Source organism: Mauremys reevesii, linkage group 5 (assembly GCF_016161935.1).
Source record: "Mauremys reevesii isolate NIE-2019 linkage group 5, ASM1616193v1, whole genome shotgun sequence".
NCBI classification, from domain to species: Eukaryota; Metazoa; Chordata; order Testudines; family Geoemydidae; genus Mauremys; species Mauremys reevesii.
In genome coordinates this window covers 90,542,477-90,562,384 of record NC_052627.1, presented here as the reverse complement: position 1 = coordinate 90,562,384, position 19,908 = coordinate 90,542,477, and the positions used below count along the sequence as shown (strand labels likewise).

The 19,908-nt window shown below is 38.4% G+C and overlaps 1 protein-coding gene across 20 annotated transcripts in view; it reads right to left on the bottom strand.

Moving 5' to 3' along the window:
* Positions 1-19,908, bottom strand: part of FRYL (FRY like transcription coactivator) — a 353,094-nt gene that overhangs the window by 72,498 nt on the left and 260,688 nt on the right. For 15 of the 20 annotated variants that reach the window (XM_039539634.1, XM_039539632.1, XM_039539630.1 and 12 more), the window contains 10 exons: positions 15,039-15,189; positions 14,576-14,679; positions 12,989-13,174; positions 10,181-10,385; positions 8,819-8,940; positions 8,076-8,266; positions 7,146-7,240; positions 4,395-5,002; positions 3,770-3,867; positions 89-259 (listed from right to left, as the gene is read on the bottom strand). In XM_039539634.1, coding sequence (XP_039395568.1) covers positions 89-259; positions 3,770-3,867; positions 4,395-5,002; positions 7,146-7,240; positions 8,076-8,266; positions 8,819-8,940; positions 10,181-10,385; positions 12,989-13,174; positions 14,576-14,679; positions 15,039-15,189 — 1,931 coding nt within the window. The remainder of the gene's footprint in view (positions 1-88; positions 260-3,769; positions 3,868-4,394; positions 5,003-7,145; positions 7,241-8,075; positions 8,267-8,818; positions 8,941-10,180; positions 10,386-12,988; positions 13,175-14,575; positions 14,680-15,038; positions 15,190-19,908) is intronic. The other 5 variants (XM_039539623.1, XM_039539627.1, XM_039539624.1 and 2 more) reach the window with 3 other exon arrangements.

Below are 19,908 nucleotides of genomic sequence, written 5' to 3'. Positions count from 1 at the left end.
GGAGTGTGAAAAATAAAAAATGTGCTATCAATAAAGGAATGGTTTAAATCAGGCTGTCTAAATGAAATACATTTTCAGTAAAATTTACCTCTGCAAGATAAGTTACAAGGTTAAATGTGGTATCTGAGAAGGAGTCATGCAAATATCTACACACTACATTAATCCAGTTAGAACAGTCTCTGGAATAACTGTGTGTACTGTATAAACTCATCATATGCGCCAAATTGGCAAGGGTTGGTGACTTCTCCTCTGCACAAACCTACAAAACAAAAAACAAAGAAATTAATTTCCTTCACCCACTAAATTATTGAGTATATGGAATGTGTAATACTTTTCTGAAGGTTCAGGATTTATTTTTCAGTAACAGGAAGGACAAAGTAACCACAAGAACATCTACATTTTACATAGTCAGGCTCAAGAATTTCAATTTGCTATAAAAATAATATAGAAAACTGCTGAAAAGATTTAAAATTACTATTCAATATAAAAAATGTGCAGCATACTTACACTGTTAAAATAAAATAACCACCTAGGGCTAGAGTCATGCCTTTAGGGGTAGCTGTACTGGAGGGGGTTTCACTAAGAGAGGGCTGCTGTAAAATCTGATCAGTGAAGGCTGCCTGGGAGGGGTAAATCTCCTGGCAGGCCTGGCTCTGTTCCTGCCTAGGCTGCTCTTACTTCTCTACTCCACTCCACCCACACTTCTGGGAGCTGTACAGCTTAGTTACAGGTTCCCTAGTAATGTGACAGGCACTCTGAGTGGCTTGCACCACTGCATCCATGCTTCAAGTGGACTTACTGCTCACGTTAAATCTGTTTTAAACCAGGGAAGTCTAGGCAGAAAATCTGGCACATGATGTTCTTATCGGTAAACATTAAACTTTTTTACTGGTGGACAGTTCTCTGAAAACATCCACTCAATGTGCAGTGGCAGTCAAAAAAGCAAACAGAATCATTAAGACAGAAAATATCATATTGCCACTATATAAATCCATGGTACGCCCACATCTTGAATACTGTGTGCAGATGTGGTCGCCCCATCTCAAGAATGATATATTGGACTTGGAAAAAGTTCAGAAGGGGCAACAAAAATTATTAGGGGTACGAAATGGCTGCCGTATGAAGAAAGATTAATAAGACTGGGACTTGTCAGCTTGGAAAAGAGACGACTAAGGAAGGGATATGATAGAGGTCTATAAAATCATGACTGTTGTGGAGAAAGACAATGAGGAAGTGCTATTTACTCCTTCTCATAACAGAAGAACTAGGGGCCACCAAATTAAATTAATAGGCAGCAGGTTTAAAACAAACAAAGGAAGCATTTTTTCACACAACGCATCGTCAACCAGAGTGATGATGCTTGTTAAAAAGTAATGTGTTAATTAAATTAGTGACTGAACTCTTTGGGGGAGAATTATGTCTCCTACTCTGTTTTACCCGCATTCTGCCATATATTTTATATAATAGCAGTCTCGGATGATGAAACAGCACATGTTGTTCATTTTAAGAACACTTTCAACTGCAGATTTGATGAAACACAAAGAAGGTACCAATGTGAGATTTCTAAAGATCGCTACAGCATTCAACCCAAGGTTTTAGAATCTGAAGTGCCTTCCAAAATCTGAGAGAGAACGTGTAGAGCATACTTTCAGAAGTCTTAAAAGAGCAACACTCCAATGTGGAAATGACAGAACCTGAACCACCAAAAAAGAAAATCAACCTTTCTGCTGGTGGCATCTCACTCTGATGATGAAAATGAACATGCTTCGGTCCATACTGCTTTGGATGGTTATCAAGCAGAAACCATTATCAGCATGGACACATGTCGTCTGGAACAGTGGCCAAAGCATGAAGGGGCATACAAATGTTTAGCATAACTGGTATGTAAATACCTGGCAATGCCGGCTACAAAAGTGCCACATGAACATCTGTTTTCACTTTCAGGTGACATTGTAAATAAGAAGCATTATCTCCTGTAAATTTAAACAAACTTGTCTGTCTTAGTGATTGGCTGAACAAGTAGTACTGAGTGGACTTGTAGGGTCTAAAGCTTTACTTTTTTTGTTTGTTTGTTACATAACTGCATTAAAAAACTAAAACAATCTACATTTGTAAATTGGATTTACATGATAAAGAGATTGCACTACAGTACTTGTATGAGGTGAATTGAAAAATACTATTTCTTGTGTTTGACTTTTTACAGTGCAAGTATTTATAATAAAAAATAATCTAAATTGAGCACTGTACACTTTGTATGCTGTGTTATAATTAAAATCAATATACTTAAAAATGTAGAAAACATCAAAACATATTTACAACATTTCAATTGGTATTCTATTTTATAACAGTGTGATTCAGTGTGATTAATTTTTTTTAATCACAATTAATTTTTTGAGTTAATCGCGTGAGTTAACTACGATTAATCAACAGCTCTATTAATAGAAGTGCTTACGTATTTTAACCGCCTTTAATGGAATAAGCGTTTTGTCCTTTTTGAAAAAAAGTTAATTACATTGCTCACTGCTGATCTTCATTTAATCTTCCCTTTCATCAGTTCTCTTCCTCTATCCTTCTGCTCTTCAGTATATACTTTTCTGTTGCCTGCACTCTCCTCCTCCTCTCCCTTGAACATGCCCTAACACCTAGTCCTTTATTCTATCTGTTCCCCTGAACATATACCTAGCTGCCTGGTTCCCTTCTTCTCTGAACATTCCCCTCCCTCTGGTAACTGGCAGCTCCATTCACACTATGGATCCTGTGCCTGAGGGCAGTTTTGTTCCTCTCCTGCTTGTATAACAATACCACTACCTAGCTCTTACATAACACTTTTCCTCAGCAGATCTCAAAGCACTTTACAAAATGAGGTCAGTATGCTTATCCCCATTTTACAGATGGGGAAACTGAGGCACAGAGCAGTAAAGTGAATTAAACAAGGACACCCAGCAGGCCAGTGGCAGATTCTGGAATAGAACTTGAGTCTCCCAAGTCTCAGTTCAGTGTTCTATCCAATAGGTCACACTGCCTGCCCTATTGTGTAGGTGCCATCTTATTTCCACTTCCATGCTCTTCTTTCCAATGAAGTGCTCTGGGGACCACCAATAGTCCACTGATTCATTTGGGAACTGCTGGCGCATATTTTACCCCATTTTCACAAAGAATGCAATTTAAGAAATCATTCAAATCCATTTTCCACAAGATAATCATTGTTTTCAAATAACAAAAACTGTACATTACTTGTTTTTCAATACACACCAGTCTCAAAGGTAAGGATCATTTCCTTACTAGAATTAAACTGTGAAATGCACTTGAAAATTAAAAATTATAAATGTGATTTAAAGAAATTAAGTTCACTAGCTGTGGCAACTATCTTTTTTTTTTATTTAAAAAAAAAAAAGAGAGTCTTTTGCAACATTAGCAATAGGAAGAATTGCTTCTTACCTTCCCAATTTATAGGTTAATCCTAATGGGTACTCTGATTCTACAGAGGAGTTCTTAGAGCCTGATCCAAAGACCACTGATGTCAGTGTAAATACTCCCCTTGACTTCAGTGAACTTTAAATCAGGCTCTTAGAGAACAATTACTTCTCATTAACACAATTATTATAGACAGGTCTTAGACATGGAAGAAGAAAATTTAGTGGAAAAGCAGCATTGTAATACTTTACAGAGATAATTGGTATAAAAGGTACATCTCTCTTTTTTGGCTGTAAAAGTGAAAGCCTAAGTTGTGAATAATTCCCTGAATGTTATTTTTAAAATATTTACATACCTTCGCTATCCTGTCTGCTGTTTCTTTACAGAACTGAGTTGGGTTATCAAAATGTTGGATTAGATGAGGCAGTAAGCATAAGATGTTAAGAGGAAATCCTGCAGACAAAGAAATGGTGCTGGAGTTATGTGAACACACAACAAAAACTTTTAGTATTTTAAAAACAAGATCTCTGTAACCAAAACTGCTTTATTATTTAAGATGGAAGTAGAATGATCACCTAATCAGTTAAACAAAATTACTAAGTAACTCAGTGCTCTTATTCAGCACAATGGCAAGCTCCTAAGAGAATATGCAAAGGTTTAGAATAGCACTAAACCAAGGCCACTATGATTAAATGGTTTTAAAAGGAAAAAACTATGTTCTTACTTACTTTGGAGACAAATTTACTATAATGCAATATATAATTCCAATCTTCCAGCAGGTATACTTTGCACCAGCTCTCTAGACAAATGATCATAATCTACACTGTACCTAGCATAACAATGCTGGGGACCACGGGATTTACTTTTGCTCTTCACTGGCAATGTATATCACTATTGATTTTAATGCCAAAGATTAATTTATTTTTCAGTTAACCTGCTACGAAATTCAATATTGTTAGATATAACTTGATTAAACATACCTGCTAATTGGGAGGGATCAACCAATGTATGTTTGGAGACTGTTATGAGTTTACTGAGGAGGTGAACTGTCATTTCCTGTGTAGACACTGAGGTAAAGCCCTTAAGGAAGAGCTGCTGAAGGCCTGGAAAGTTATTCCATTTCAGTTTACTCTGCACCTTTTCTATCTTCTCCTGACTCTCTGATTTATCAAGAGGCAAATGAATAAGCAGTTTGTTGAGCAGCCTGAGAGCCAGGAGGTATTCATATTCATAATCCGATTCTAGCAAGGATGCTGCAATCCAAAATATGGTGGCCATCAGATTGATAGGATCAGTAGTGGGCTGCACATCATGCATTCCTCCCTCTCTCAGAGAGGAGAGGCTTCTAGTCCTTGCTAAGCTTCCACCATGGTTTATTCTTCCATCCATTATATCCAGTGTGTTGCTCCGTCGACGGTCACCTCTCCGGTCACCAATTAAACTCAGTCTCAAAGAGTTACTCCTTGCATTGCTGTAATATCCCAAACAATTGCCACTACTAATAGGACTTGTGCTTAGATTTATCTGTCCAGTGCTTTTTCTGTTAGCTGCGTACTTGTTTCCCATTACAGGATCATGGTATGAGGTTCTAAAATAAAAGCAATGAAATACATTATTGCATGCAAAATGTCAGACCTTCAATAATGTACATCCTAAAAAATAAGGGCTCCAAAAATCAATCCTCCAGCACATGCAGAGTATATTTTACTAACAGTAAGTAGGTCTCAAAAAACACTTATGTCATAACGAAATCCTCGGAGAGAAAGAGACTGCCTTGTTACTTCAACACCACAGCTAGGGAAAAAATGTTTACCACACAAGAAATTACCAAGGAAAGAGCCAACCAGGGACCTAGTACAATTAGACATACTGATAAAAAACTTGAAAAATGTGGGCTAAGGATGAAGATTTGGAATTCCCATCTATTTTCTTATAGATGAGGAAAAAGAGGGAATTAAGAAATGAGGTTATTTACATGTCCTTATATTTCTCTTAAGGTAGCATCCTAGACAGATCCATACTTTCAATGCCTTTCACACTGAGACTCAGGAGCATTTACTAAAGATATCAACATTTTCTGGAACCCATGTTATATGGATTACAGTATAAATACCACATTGTAATCAATAACCTTTGAACTAATCTTACATCTATACAGAGAAACCCCAATAACCCATTTCATCTTTTGAGTAGTAGAGGGGCATGAGAGTATGGATTATTTTTTCAGTTTCTAAAACGCACCTTTCAACACCAGTAGGCACATATATTAGATCCTAGAATACATCTCATTACTCAAAAACACCTCCCTTATATCACCCCAGAAATTCAACCCCTTGTAATACAGGCCTTAAATCCAAAGCCCGAGTGAAAAGACATGGGTAGCAAATTCCCTGAAGTTCAATAAACTTTTGAGCTTTGCCAGACCAGTGGGGAAAGCAAATTCCAGTCGAGACCCTCCACTGACAATGCCTTACCATCAGCTCCTAAAGTCTGGGACGTAGGGCCTGAACCTGGAAAGTACTCAACACCCTCAACTCCCATTATGGTCAGTGTTCAATGGTGAGAAATATTGTAGCTGATTTCAAATGCCAGGATTAAAACACAAAGAGAGGTAGTTTCTAACGTATCCAAGACCTTAACTACATAGAGCTAGCTCTTTGAACTGTACCCAGAAACCAAACGGACATTAACATTGTCTACAGATCATACTTCATGCATGAAGTATCTCAAAGTTTATGGGTAGCTTCATTCTGCACTAGATGAAGTTTCTAAGTTCTATTCAAGTGCACACATTTCAGTAACCAAATCTTGATGCGAAAAAAAGCATGAATAGCTGACAAGAGCCTTATGTGAAAGGAACATTTGTAGCATTATATATAATTATGCTTGGCCAGGCTCATTTTCTTTTTAATACAGCAAGTCCTTGGGGGCAAAGGGAACCATAATATTTACAATGTAATTTTTCAAGTCTGCTCTCAGACACAAGATGAGAATTTTTTGCAAGTTTGATAACAATCAATTGAACCAGTTTTAACATAGAATGGGGAAGAAAAATTAAAGACCTTTATTTACACTTTAAAAAAACGCAACAAATTTGGAATGCTGAGTAGGCAGCTCTAAATGTGGTCTAGTATCTGCTGTAGTTGAAGAAATTTGGTTTACAAATTATTGTAATCCTAATTCATATAAATAATACCTACCATGATATAGCAATTTTCATCCAGAGATCTTGTAGCACTTTTAGCACAATTAGTATCATTACCTACATTTTACACATGGGGAAACTGAGGCATGGAGTGCTTATGTGACAACCACAGTCAGATAGGCTCTGATCCTAAAAGATGGAGAGTGCTCTCATTTCCACTAAAGTTAATTAGAACTGAACTCAATGGTTCATAGAACTGAGGTTCAATAGTTCAGCAGCACGGATGTGAACAGAACCCAGATTTAACAAATTTGATTTACAAATACTCCCTTTCTTAATTGAGAAAAACTCACTGATTTAGAAGTGGCTAATTTGCTCTACCACCTAGCAATAGAAAAAGTAGGGTAACTGAGGTCAGTTTCAGGAAATCTGACTAAGAGCCCAAAGAGATGAACATTTGAAAACAGCATGCTGTCTTTGTATTAAGTTTAAACTGAAATGATGGCAGAAACATTTTGATTATATGAGTAATAAACAACTAATAGTTCCCATGAATACTGTAGTTTGACTAGTATTAAGTACTTACTGAGAAAGTGCAGATATAAGATCATAATGCTTCATGGTTTCAGCCAATGTATCAATGGCGGATTCCAGAGTCAAAAGTAGCTCTATGACAAAACCCTGAAAAAGAATCAAGGTTATTATATGCTATAGTATGCACAACAGTATGCACTCTTGCTTGTGATATACAAATAGAACAAACAATGTTAGGGACTGATTCATAACTTTCTGATCTAATTATACCATGGTCCTAATGATGCACAACTCAAATTAATGGTGCAAATTGAATGTAAAACAAACAACAGTATACAATTTAATTTTAAAGTAGTTAATGACACAATCATGAATGTGTGTGTGTTATATTCTCTGGTCCAATACCTCTCACAAGATAACTATCGAGTTCCATTATTCCCCTGGGTGTGTTTATACTTTATGACTCAGTTCCTCTTTTTGTGATTTGCAAGGAGTGACACTGGATAAACTGTAAAGATGCAATATGTTGCCGATAAATCTAAATATCAGAACACACTAAAATAGTTGTTTCTTCTTTAATATTATATTTATTTTATTTTGAATTATAAAAAGTATGTGTGCTGCCAGGAAGCAGATTACTTCACCTGAGACATCTAGTTCAGACTGCAGAGTCTCTGAAAGTAAATATTTGGAGGCTACTGGCTTGCCTTTGAAAACAAAGTGCTCAGCATAACCATGAATTATTTTGGTTCTGCTGTTCAGAAGTGAAAATTCAAAGTGTTACAGAAGTTAAATCAGATACCAGTCACATCACTTTTAATACCCCTTTCTTCTTCATTCAAGGAGAAAATGCAGCTGAGCCCATCATAGTGCTTTTATCTTTTATTATGATATTAAAAATACAATTCAAATATTTAATAAAATGGGAAAATTATAAGTCAGATGGTTGCATGGGAGAGAAAATAAGAAAATATGCAAATACCTGTGCTTCTTCTCCTGCATCTCCTACAGTTTCCACAAGCCTGGAGAGAATGTCAGAAAGCGTGGATGCAGAAAGAGGCTGCTTCAGAGCCCTGAAAATCTGAAAGGATCTCCCAGCATAGTGTCGAGAGGAGCAAGAAAGTGCAGTTTGCAAAGCAACTTCACTAAGATGCTGCTCCAACTGAAATCCTGCTTTGAAAGCAAATGTATGTCCAAGTAACACAGCGGATTTAAAGAAAGAAAAGAAAAGAAAGTTGTAATTATTACATACATTACCAGTGTTATTGCACACTTTTTTTTCCCCACTGACAAGATTATTATAGTCACCTCTGTGTTGGCTTTTAAGCTAGTTTTATCTACTATTACTTCTCCCTCACCCACTTTGCTAAACTGGAATCCCTCACAAAGATCCATCCAATCACATAAGCAGCTTTCCCATAAACTTCAACAGAAGTATTAAATATTAAATTAGACAGACGGAAAGAAAGATAAAAACTTTAAACAATAAATAACCACAGTAAAGTTGTAATATATATTTTCTCTCACTCCAAGCGCATGTTATGTTGACATATCCAAGTCTGAACATAGTTATGAACTGTGTCACATTAAAGTGCAACATCTATTGGCTGAAAGCAGAAGCCTGGAAATCTATGCATATTTTCTGAAAGAGAAGTTCTTATTTATTTCACAAAGATTTTTTATTTTATTGAAACTCTACAATGTATTAACTCTTTTCTAACATACCTGAACTTGACTGCTTAAACACAGACACCACATGTTTTAGAAACACAGTTAACTGCTCAGCACTCTTTATACTAGAGTTCTTGGCTGAAACATCCTCATGATTCCAAAGTGGTCCTCTTTTCCTAGAAATATAAAACCCAACATATAATGTAGCATAGCATAAAAGTATAAAACATAACCTCTATTATCATTATCTATTTATGCAGTACTTTTCACCTAGAAGAATTCCAGAAGAATTTATCAACTATATACAGTATACTGAAACACAGATTTCCCTGGAGTGAAATATGGCAGCTGTTTAAAAATGCACAGCAATACTACATAACAATTAAGACAAAAAAACAAAGCAACATATTAAATCCAACTGAAACTGTACGAGGAATTTAGGGAGGGGGAATGTGTAGTTACCCTAATGGCAAGTAATTCCAACTGATGCTACACATCTGCAAAAATACCACAACCCAACACCACATTACTGTAAAGTTCCAGGGCTGTGTAAAAACTCTCGTTTTTGGTTTGCACAGTTTCGACAAACCACTAAGTTCTACTTAGTTTTTGACCACTAAGATCTACTTAGAGTTTCAGTTTTATATGTTCAGCCCTGCAAATCTATGGATATCCACTTTATATCCAAGGATCATGGATCATTTCTGAGATTGCAGATCGGATGCAGATCAAATTTTGTATCCTCTTGGCTCTATTTATATGATTCTGAAAGCACCAAACAAATCATCATATGAAAATAGGAACCCTTTGAAAGTTGCCAGTTTTATAATTAAACTTTCCCATCAATTCCTACTTCCCCAGTTAACACACAAGCCCTCTCTTTCTCCAGGCCACCTTGAAGATCCATACAAACCCAGGTCTCCACAACAGCCTTCAAGACACTCTCTGAACAGACCTTTAAGTAACTTCTGCAGGGAAGGATATGGGGCTCTATTAAGCATGTAGCATATTCTGCAGCCCACCAGATCTCAAAATGTGGTTCAATTATCTTTAAAGGAAGCAGTTGTGGGACTGGAGTTGCTGAAGAGAGGAAAGGGGTTGAAACCCTGAAAAGCTTTCCATGGGGAAGGGGATCCCCTGATCAGTGGGGAGTACACCAAACAATGGCCTTTTGAAGTCTCAGGAGGCGAGATGGCCAATCAACTGCCCTTAGGATGTAGAGAAAGTAGAATGGTTTGAAAGCTATTATATGTACACATAACATGCACACAACAAGAGAGTATTTAAGATCAGATTCAAGATCTTATTGATGATAAACAGAAGAGAAAAATAGTCAACTTCATGCCAAATAATGTGCTATTTTGCCATATTTCCATACACTGTACATCTCGACCATGGTTGATCTTGAAGTGTTACCTTGAGGTAATAAATTCCATGAGTGTTTTCACTTTTTCATCCTGCTCTACTGAAATGTCAACTTCATTGAGGATGGTGGTGTGCAGATGAGAAATGGCAGCGTTGGTATTTCCTAAACTGATGCTAGAAGAGGTAGAACTTGAACTAAGCCCTGAGTCTGTCATTGGGGAGGGCTGGTAATCAGGTATAAAATCATTAACACCTGCTGAAAGAAAAACAACTACAATTATATTCTAGTTTGGCATTTTCACGTTAGACTTAAAAAAAAATTATTAGTATGATGCACTGGTTCTCAAAAGATGCACTTTGATTAGGGTAATTAAAATATTTTCAAACTGAATAGACAGGATGCTCCTTTTCACCTTCTAGGTCATCAACATAGTATATTTTTGCAATGCCAACACTGAAAATATAAAATTTAAAACAGTATCATAGGAATTAGCCATTTTATGAGATAGGTTTAAAAAGAGAATTATTAAAGAGTTTATGGTATTTTACCAGTAAAGCTCTGATCTTGCAAACACATATATGTAACTTTATGCATGCAAGGAGACTCAATGAAGTCAACAGGAATACTCATGCCTAAGGTTAGGCGCATGTATAAATCCTTGCATAATTGGGGCCTAAATAAATAATAAGGAATAACCTGTCCATAACTACAATCATAGTAATGACTGCAGGATTCATTTTTATATTAGTATTCTGGTGAAGTGACAACCTACCAGTCCTTGCACTTGTAGGCATCACATCTTTAACAAGCTGATTCAGTAGTTGAACTTGAAAGCATTACAGCACACACATGCTTGTAGAGTAGAAGTCAAGAAGACAAGCTGCTTCCTGATAATGCAGATTGGCTTTTTGATTGAAATGTAATCTGATCACAACTGAATTTAATTATTAAACTCTAATACGTAAGGCTTATTCACCAGTAAGTTAGAGCTGTTTTGTGCCACTCTAGATGTATAAAGCAGCTCTAAAAAATCAGCTTAATCTGGCTACTGGCACATTCTCTCTTCACATGGGAACTATCTGCAAAATACAATCTGCACAGCTTCTATACCACCATTCTCCCAAGTACTGTAACAGGTAATGGAGCCAAGGAAAATGAAGGCATGGCCAGGGTTTGTCTGTGTCTGGCTAGCTGAGGTCAGCAGTTGGAGTGCTGAGGGCCACTAGCACCTGATGTAGATCATTAGCCTTTGCTGTGTTCTGGACAGATTATGCACAGCTGCAGGATTGGGTTGTGGGGGGCAAAAGTGGCTTAAAGAAAACTTTGCAGCCAACCCCCACCATCAGCTTATGCTGAGGACTCTTCAGATGGAAGAAGAAATGGATAGTATTTCTCCAGTCACTGTTACTTTTATAGTGTCTGTGTCCCTTAACTACATATTTAGGATCTAACCCCACAAGTATCTCTGCGTGGATAGCCTCTATATTCACATGAAGCCCTATTTAGGCCAACAGGGCTCCACAAAGGGGTCTATTCGCACTTAGTATCTTGTCAGATGTGGGCCTTGGTCTCATAAAAAAGATGCAATTTATTAAAATTGTGTAACTTGCCATTTTAATCAATTATTTAACAATAATTTACTAGACCTGCTTGCAGGATTTAGTCTTAATATAATTTTTAAATTATAAAATGTTCTATTGCAAAATTAAAAAATTATCAGTGATTCATGAAATAATGTGTATATAGGATATTTTATTAAATCAATCAGCTAATTTTAAGTTAAAAACATCACTATTAAAATATTGTGTTTATTCCCCATGTGAGGATAATCTCCCGAACAACACTGTTTCAATCTTCAATGTGGACAGAACTAAACAAAAGTTTGCTGGCCTTCTCATCCTGATCTCTAGTGAACGTTTTTTCATACTACAAACCCAACTTACATAGAGTGTCTCTGGCCATCTCTACTCAAGAGCCCAAGGACTGGAACAAGAGTGGTTTAGTAAATCAGAACTGAGTTGCATTTGGTAAAGTTCTATGGGCAAGTTTATACAAAATATGCCTGCAATATGCCTGGCTCTACCCAGTGATTTTAGTCTCTCATATTCTTGACCACCAAATTTACACAAAAATGTACAAAATATTTTTTCTTCAAGTAACACAAAAATACTTCCCAGATACAACAAAATTGAAATAATATATTCCATGACAGGTGCTGCCATCTGCTGAAGATAATATGAAATATCATGAGTCAACAAAATTAATTCTTGTTCATATTTTCCCCAAATCTATGATACAATCAAAAGTGAAGCTTTCATAAAAAACGTTTCCAGTGAAATGTACTGATTTCTCATACTATATGATCATTTCAGATATTTTATGTTTTCTCATATTCTTTGTACAACATTAAATGCAAAGGTCATGCTAAAATCCTGTAATATTTTTGTGGTATTCTATTAAATCATACAATATAAAAAGACTTCTGTTCAAAATTGAAAGTTGCTATAACATATAGAGGAAATATCTCCCTACTGCTCCTTTAAAAATCACAAAAAAGTAGTTGCTATTTTATATGACCAACTAACAGTTTCCTCTGCAGTTTCCACAGCAGCAGCAAACCAGCAATTAACATTCAACTGTGCTAGACCTGCTGAGGATGACTGCGCACAAAATGTTAACATCTACATTAATTTTAGGTTAATGAAAAATCCAGAGAAGAAAGAAATTTTATCCAACTGGACAAAACTGGAAGTGAAATAAATAACAAACAATGGAGATTTTAATATTTAAATCCAATCAAAAAGTGATCTTCTGTGTTGTTTTAATTAATGAAACATGAACAATGTAGCTGTGGTTACCTGTGAAAGTATAATCTAAATGTGCAGTTTGCTTGACAGTAAGCACCCTGGGTTCATTAAACTCCCTGTTCCTGAGAAGGACAGAAGCAACAGACTGGACACTACTGTTGGAGCCCATCACTATCAACAGGTGCAAAAGCAGGCGTTTACAATGTTCATACACTTCAGGGTGGTAGTGGTCAAACCCTAAAATTAAAGAGGAAATTAGCAGGTTAATCAATTAAACATGCAGTAACTAAAATAAGCAACAGTTGTAGTACTATCTAAAAATTGGCAACAGTCCTAGTGGTCTATATCAATCTCTACAAATGATATCTATATCTGGTAAAGAAAGATTCACCACCACCGACTGAAAATGAGTTAGATTTTGGCTATTGGGAGAAACAGAGGATATGCTCCTTCTATCTCCCCTTCTATTTTTTCTATAATAACTTCAATATATTAAAACTCTCTGGCTTTACTGTTTTAAAAAACAAACACCCTCTTGCTCAGTGTGGCAATGTATTATGTTTATTTCATACAATAAACCAACTAGGCCATACTGTGGATGATTCTTGCCATTACACAGGTACTAAAAAAAACTATTTTAATTCAAACAAATTGAAAGACTCACCATACTGAAAAATATGGAGCCGAAAACAGAGGGGAGAACAACAAGAGAAGCACTGAGGACACTAAGTGTACTCCAAGCTCATTGCACCTTCTATGCAGGACAAATGGCCTCAATGGACAATGCTTTGTAAAGGAGTCCAAACTTTCATGCCCACTTGTATTTCCTACCTACATGTTTGTCTCAAGAAATAAGCAACATTAGGAACATGAAAAGGTTCTCTAGTCCAGCACACTTCTCTGATTAACTGTATATGCTCAGAAGAGAAAAAGGCCAAATCAAGTGGGGATACAAGTTCAGGGCAGATGTATGCTGCCCAAGAGAGGCTGGGGGTGAAGGGCAGCAATGGACTATAATAAGGTGGAAATATGGCCAAAAGAGTACAAGAGGAAGGAGAAAAGAGATGTACTAGTTTGTTACCTATCACACAATAGACCAAATTTAGCTCTGGAGCAAATTTGTGTAACTTCACTGAAGTAAATGCAGTTGTACTTGCTTACCTCATGGCTGCACTTAGCCCAAAACATTCTGCTTACAGGCATTTAGTAAGTTTTAGGTTTTATATGTTATCCACAGTGTTAATTTTAAAGAAGACACTTATTAATATTGTATTTATATAAACCCAAATGACTGGAAAATATTTTTTTAAAAGTGGATTTTTTTTTCAACTTGAAAAAGTGTTCTTCCTTTATGTTATTGGAAGTCAGTTTTTAAAGTCAGATTGTCACAACAACATAGAAGACGAAAATATGTCATACACCAGAGACCCTTTCTGTACTTTCTGCTAAGATTTTATTGATAAATAAAGAATAAGAAATATTAATCTCATTCAGCCTTGGGAAAAAAAGAGTAGTTATGTCAAAAGGCTGTTGTCATCATTTTCAATTACTATAATCTCCAAAACCAAGATTACAAACTGCTGTTTTCCTCAATTTAAAAAAAAAAACCCTGTGATATTTCAGTAAGAGTTTAGTTACCTATAAAAATTGCATGAAGTAAAAGATGCAGGTAGCCTCCCCATTCCACCTTCACACTGTGGTCGATTATCAAGTCAGTCAAAAGGATCACTGCTATGTTACACCTAAAGACAAATAAAAAAATTGATAAGAGATCAGAATACAACTGTAGTTTACATTTTGAAGATTTGTAGGAGTTTTAAAGATACTCTTAACTAATATCCCCTTTTAAGACTATGAAAGTCTTAAAGGCAAGGAAGAAAAAAAGTCACAGGAAGCCACACAGCCGATGTGAAAAGCTTTAGTCCTCCAAATCAAAAGGTAGCTAAGACATCGTAACTTCTTGAATTGTAAGCAACACAGGAAATGTACCAAATAAGGAAAGGCTATTCTTACTTTACACAGCACATGCATGAAGACAGTAGTTTGATTTAAACTAATATGAACTGAATTGCTGTCACTTGCATGTAATTTTAGTATTTACCTGTGAAGAGACATGCCTGGAGATGAAGTTTCAGGTAAATAATCCACCAGTGGTGACCAACAACCCCCAGTAGGTGGAAAAGGTAGAGGCTCTCCTTGATTATGCTCCATCACTTTCAGTCGCCAGTTAGAATACAGTGGCATTGAATCACCTATCAAAATACATTTATTTTTACTTTTATTTTTGATTTGTCAATCCAAGCAAAATGTACAAGTTACTAATGGTAATCTTCCACCTAATATTCTACATAATAATTTTTTAAATGCCCCAGGATTTGAAGCTACAGATCCTGGGAAACAGAAGTGTCCAGACGAGAAAAGCCATTTAGTCAAAAGTTAAAATAAAGAATGGTTTCTTACCCTACAGTAATTGTGGGTCTTCAAAATGAAGTTGTCAATGTGGATCCCACTGTAAGCACACAAGCACTGCATGTATGCAAGATTGGAATCTTTTGAATAACCGTGTCTGTCAGGGCCACATACACTCCCTGTGTCTCCTTATGCTCCCATTCAAACCCATAAAAGGTAGAACAACTCTTACCTCCTCTTAGTTCCCTGGGAAGTCCTGGGAAGCACAGGACTCCATAAATGGGGATGGAGGGTGGTTATGGGATCCACACTAACACCTCAAAGAACCACAGTTATTGTAGGTAACTGTTCTTTCTTCGAGTATTTGTCAGTGTGGATTTCACTGTAGGTGACTAGCAATAGCACCACTGCTGGACACTTGGATTAGTAGTATCAGCTGCATCAGTCCAACAGGTTTGTAGAATTGCTCTCCCAATCATGGCACTTGCTCTAGAAGCTAAATACAATGCATAGTGCTTGACAAAAATGAGTGGGTTATTCCATGTTGCTGCCTTGCAGATCTCTGAAACTGGCACATTTCTGAAGCAGGCAGAGGATACTGCTTGAGCTCTGGTGGGATGAGTCTTGGCATTTGGTGGGAGAGATACACCAGCTAACTGAAAAGACAGTGAGATACATTATGTTATCCACCTTAGATATTCTTTGTAATGAGATGTCCTGTCCTTTGGAATGGCCAGTTATAGCCAGAAATAAACAGAAAGACAGTTTGATTCTGTCAATGTAGTTAAAAAAAAAAAGGCTCCGGAAATGCCCAGTGTGTGCTGCTTCTTCTCTCCCAATGAAGAGGAGTTTTACTGCAAAGAAGAGAGGCATGTTAAATGATTAATTCAGATAGAATTCGAGACCACCTTAGAAATTAATTTAGGGTGAGGTTTCAGGATCACATTAACCCTATGAAATACGATGTAGGGAGGGGATCAACCACAAGCATTTGGAGCTTGCTCACTCTTCTGACTAAAGTGATTGCAACTAGGGAGACTGTCTTCAGAGCCAGCTGAAGTAAGCAGCATTCTGAAAGGGGCTTGAAGGGAGCTCCATGAGTCTCAAGAAGATGACATTGAGGTGCCAGGCAGAAGCAAGTTCCCTGACCAGCATAATGTAGCTACCAGACCCTTCAAGAACTCCGATACCATTCGGTGAGAGAAGACCAAGCATGACTATCCATGGATGGCAATCTGAAATTGCTGCAGCTTGGACCTTAGTGGTGCTAAACAAAACCTGTTTCAGATGCAGGAAGTAGTTGGGAGCCTTTGATACCAAAGCCTGCATATGGTCCAGGCCATGTGGGGTCACCCCTATTGAGAACCTCTTCCATTTTGATGAAAAAGTCCTTCTGGTAGATATCTTCCTGTTCTGTATCAGGATGCCCTGGACTTGTTTAATGCAATCCCTGTCCATGGTACTTAACCAGACAACATCCTGGTTGTCATCCAGGTGGGTCTGGATGGAGTATCTTCCCACGGTGCTGTGAAAACAGATCCAGACAGTCTGGGAGCTGAACTGGTGGTTGAATGAACATCTGTAGCATGTCCGTCAACCAAAATTGCATTGGCCAGTACAGACCTATGAGGACAATCATGGCTGTCCCTTTTGAATTTTGGAAATCACCATAAGGACCAAGAGAATGGATGGAACAGCACAGAAGAGGCCTAGATTCCACTGCAGAAGGAAGGCATCAGGCAACAGCCCCAGGCTCATATCCTCTCTGCAACAAAAATTCTGGCACTTGGTGTTGTCTTTGGTGGCAAACAGGTCTATCACAGGACCCCCCCCCCCCAATTAGTTCTATGATAGATCTCTGCAGTGATCACTTGTGAGTGGTAACATATCTGCTCAGAGAGGTTACCAAGTTGTTGCTGACTCTTGGGAGCTGAAGAGCCATCAGGGTTAACTTGCATCTGTGGCACCATGTCCAGAGCTTGTGCCTCCTTGCTTCTTTATGTGGTGCATTGCTGACATGATGTTCATCAAGACCTGCATTGTGGAATTGTGAAGAACAGGAAGGAAGGACAGGAAGACTAGCCTCATGGCTCTGAGCTCCATGACACTGATGTGGAGCTCCATATCTTCCAGGGACCCTATTCCTTGCATTTGTAGATGGTCCAAGTGGATCTCTGAGGTATCTGTGATTCAAGACATTGTCGGGGAAGGGGCAGAGAACAGTACTTAGCCATGCATGTTCTCAGTTTCCTTCCATCATTTCAGATCTGTGAGGTCTGAATAGAACCATGACCTTCTTGCTCATTTGGTTTTTCACTGGGGAACAGACCAACCTGAACCAGAGTTTGAGTGGTCACAGGTGAAGTCTGGCAAGCAGCATCATGTACATTCTTTCTGGAGCTGGACAATATCTTCTGCACCTCTGCTGGGGCTGGTACTTGCATGTTTCCTATAAGGAGCCAGTGCGTAAATTGCCAAGGACCACAGGGTGGCTCAAGTCCTTGAGGGAATGGAATGCTTTGGCTGTACTCTGGCTGAAGTTCTGTAGTTAGTTCTGTAGCTGAAGTGGTAAAGGTCTATGCTGCAGTGTTGGAAGTTTAGGGGTCAAACCCTGTTGATGATGCATAATTGGGGAGGACTGTTAATTGTACATAATAGAACCAGGAGAGGGGAGGAGGGATAACTCAGTGGTTTGAGCACTGGCCTGCTAAACCCAGGGTTGTGAGTTCAATCCTTGAGGGGGCCATTTAGGGATCTGGGGCCAGCTCAGTGCCACTCACATTCCCCATCTGGGATGGAGGGCTGAATAAGGGCTCTCTAATAACTTTCTTGGGGTCAATTTTTACAGGTAGAGGAGAGGGCTCTTTGATGCTGGAGAGAAAAGTACACTGGTGACAGTGAGGACGAGTATATCTCCCTTTTCAAACGGTGGTGCTGTAGGGTGATATGGTTCCAGGGCCAATTCCAGTAGACACAGGAAAAATGTCTCTTGGGCTCTTGCTAGACTCCATTGTGGATACCTCCAGGAAGTCAGCACCAAGATGAGCAGTGAGTCTCTCATTCTCTGTGCCATTCTTGGTCTGATTGAGGACTTGGAGGATCTGTTCTTTGAGAAGTGTTTCGTTACATCCTTCTAGGACTTCCCTTCATGTTTGGAACTATATTTGAGCTCTGTCCAGCTCAATGATTGAGCATCACTTCTATGTGCGGACACGGATGCTGATGCTGAGGCAGCTGAAGCAAATGCCAGGATGATTGGTACTGAGTTGGTCTGATCTGAGGTTTATGGTGCTAAGGACTTTGCCAACAGGGTGACCAGATGTCGGGACCATCCCAATATTTGGGTGGTTGACCCACGTCCCAACCGATCTTTGGTCAGGATGCAATTTGTCCCGATATTTCGCTCTGCCGGCAGCACTCGGCTTGTCGCCCCCTCCTCTGCCGGTGGACCCCCCCCCCCAATGTGTCCCAATATTTTCTTCATCTGGTCACCCTATTTGCCAACGATGACGCAGTTGGCACTGAAGTCAGTGGTGCTGGCTCTGCCACTGCTCTCTTCACCCTCTTTCCACTGCCTGATCTGCAGGTATGATGTGTGCTCAAGGGAGTGCTGACTGATGCTGGCTTTCCAGCTTTGCTCTGCTAGTGACTGTCACCTTTGGGTATGAACAGACCTGCAGGGACTTCTTTAGCAGATATGCCTCGAGCCAAGAGTTCCAGGATTATTTGCAGGTCCTGAAGGAAAAGAACTTGAACAAAACCTATGCAGGGTGTGGCTTTCCCCTCTGGGTAAAAAAAACATCACCTGTGTCCATCTTAGATGGGGATCAGTGTGTCACAGGATGGGCAGGGTATGAACCCTGAAGGTTTAGTTTGCCAAAAGTATAGGACTTCACCCCACTGTACAGGGGAAACACAGGCAGTTTCTCTTTTTTTCCCCTTCTTTTCTCTTTTGAATGTCCAATTCAATGGGTATGTGAAGATGAAGCTTTCTTTTTAACATTTTAAAGTCTCTAAGAAAAATAGTGGTTGGATGTTCGCTAGGTTTTGTCTTGCTGTCACAAGCGTAAGAGGGAACTAAGGAAGGGTCATGGCTGCTCTGGATGCATGCATGGCCCCTACGGATACTGCTATTTAAAAGAATCTGATCTTGCATGCACGAGGTGCATGCATATTTACAGTGGGATCCACACTTTGACACATACTTGAAGAACAGTAACTTAGATTCTGACTCTGGTAGACCTGAAAGCTGGAAGGAATATGATAGTGGTGAAGATAGCATAGCACTGAATCACACTAAAATAACTGTCCTGATATTGTTGTCCTGATATTAAGGCTGATATAAGCAGGAAAAAATCATGTCCATTAATGAAGCCTGAGGACTTGGGTTTGATGGAACTCTGTATCTTAACTGTAGATGGGGTGGAGGTAGCTCGATCATTTCCGCTGCTACAACAGTCTATTAGCTATAAATGGCAGATCCAGCCTTTTGAGCATCCTTCATTATGCCAGTGAATACACACGTTTTGCTGTTCTACTAGCCATTTTCCTACCACTCCACG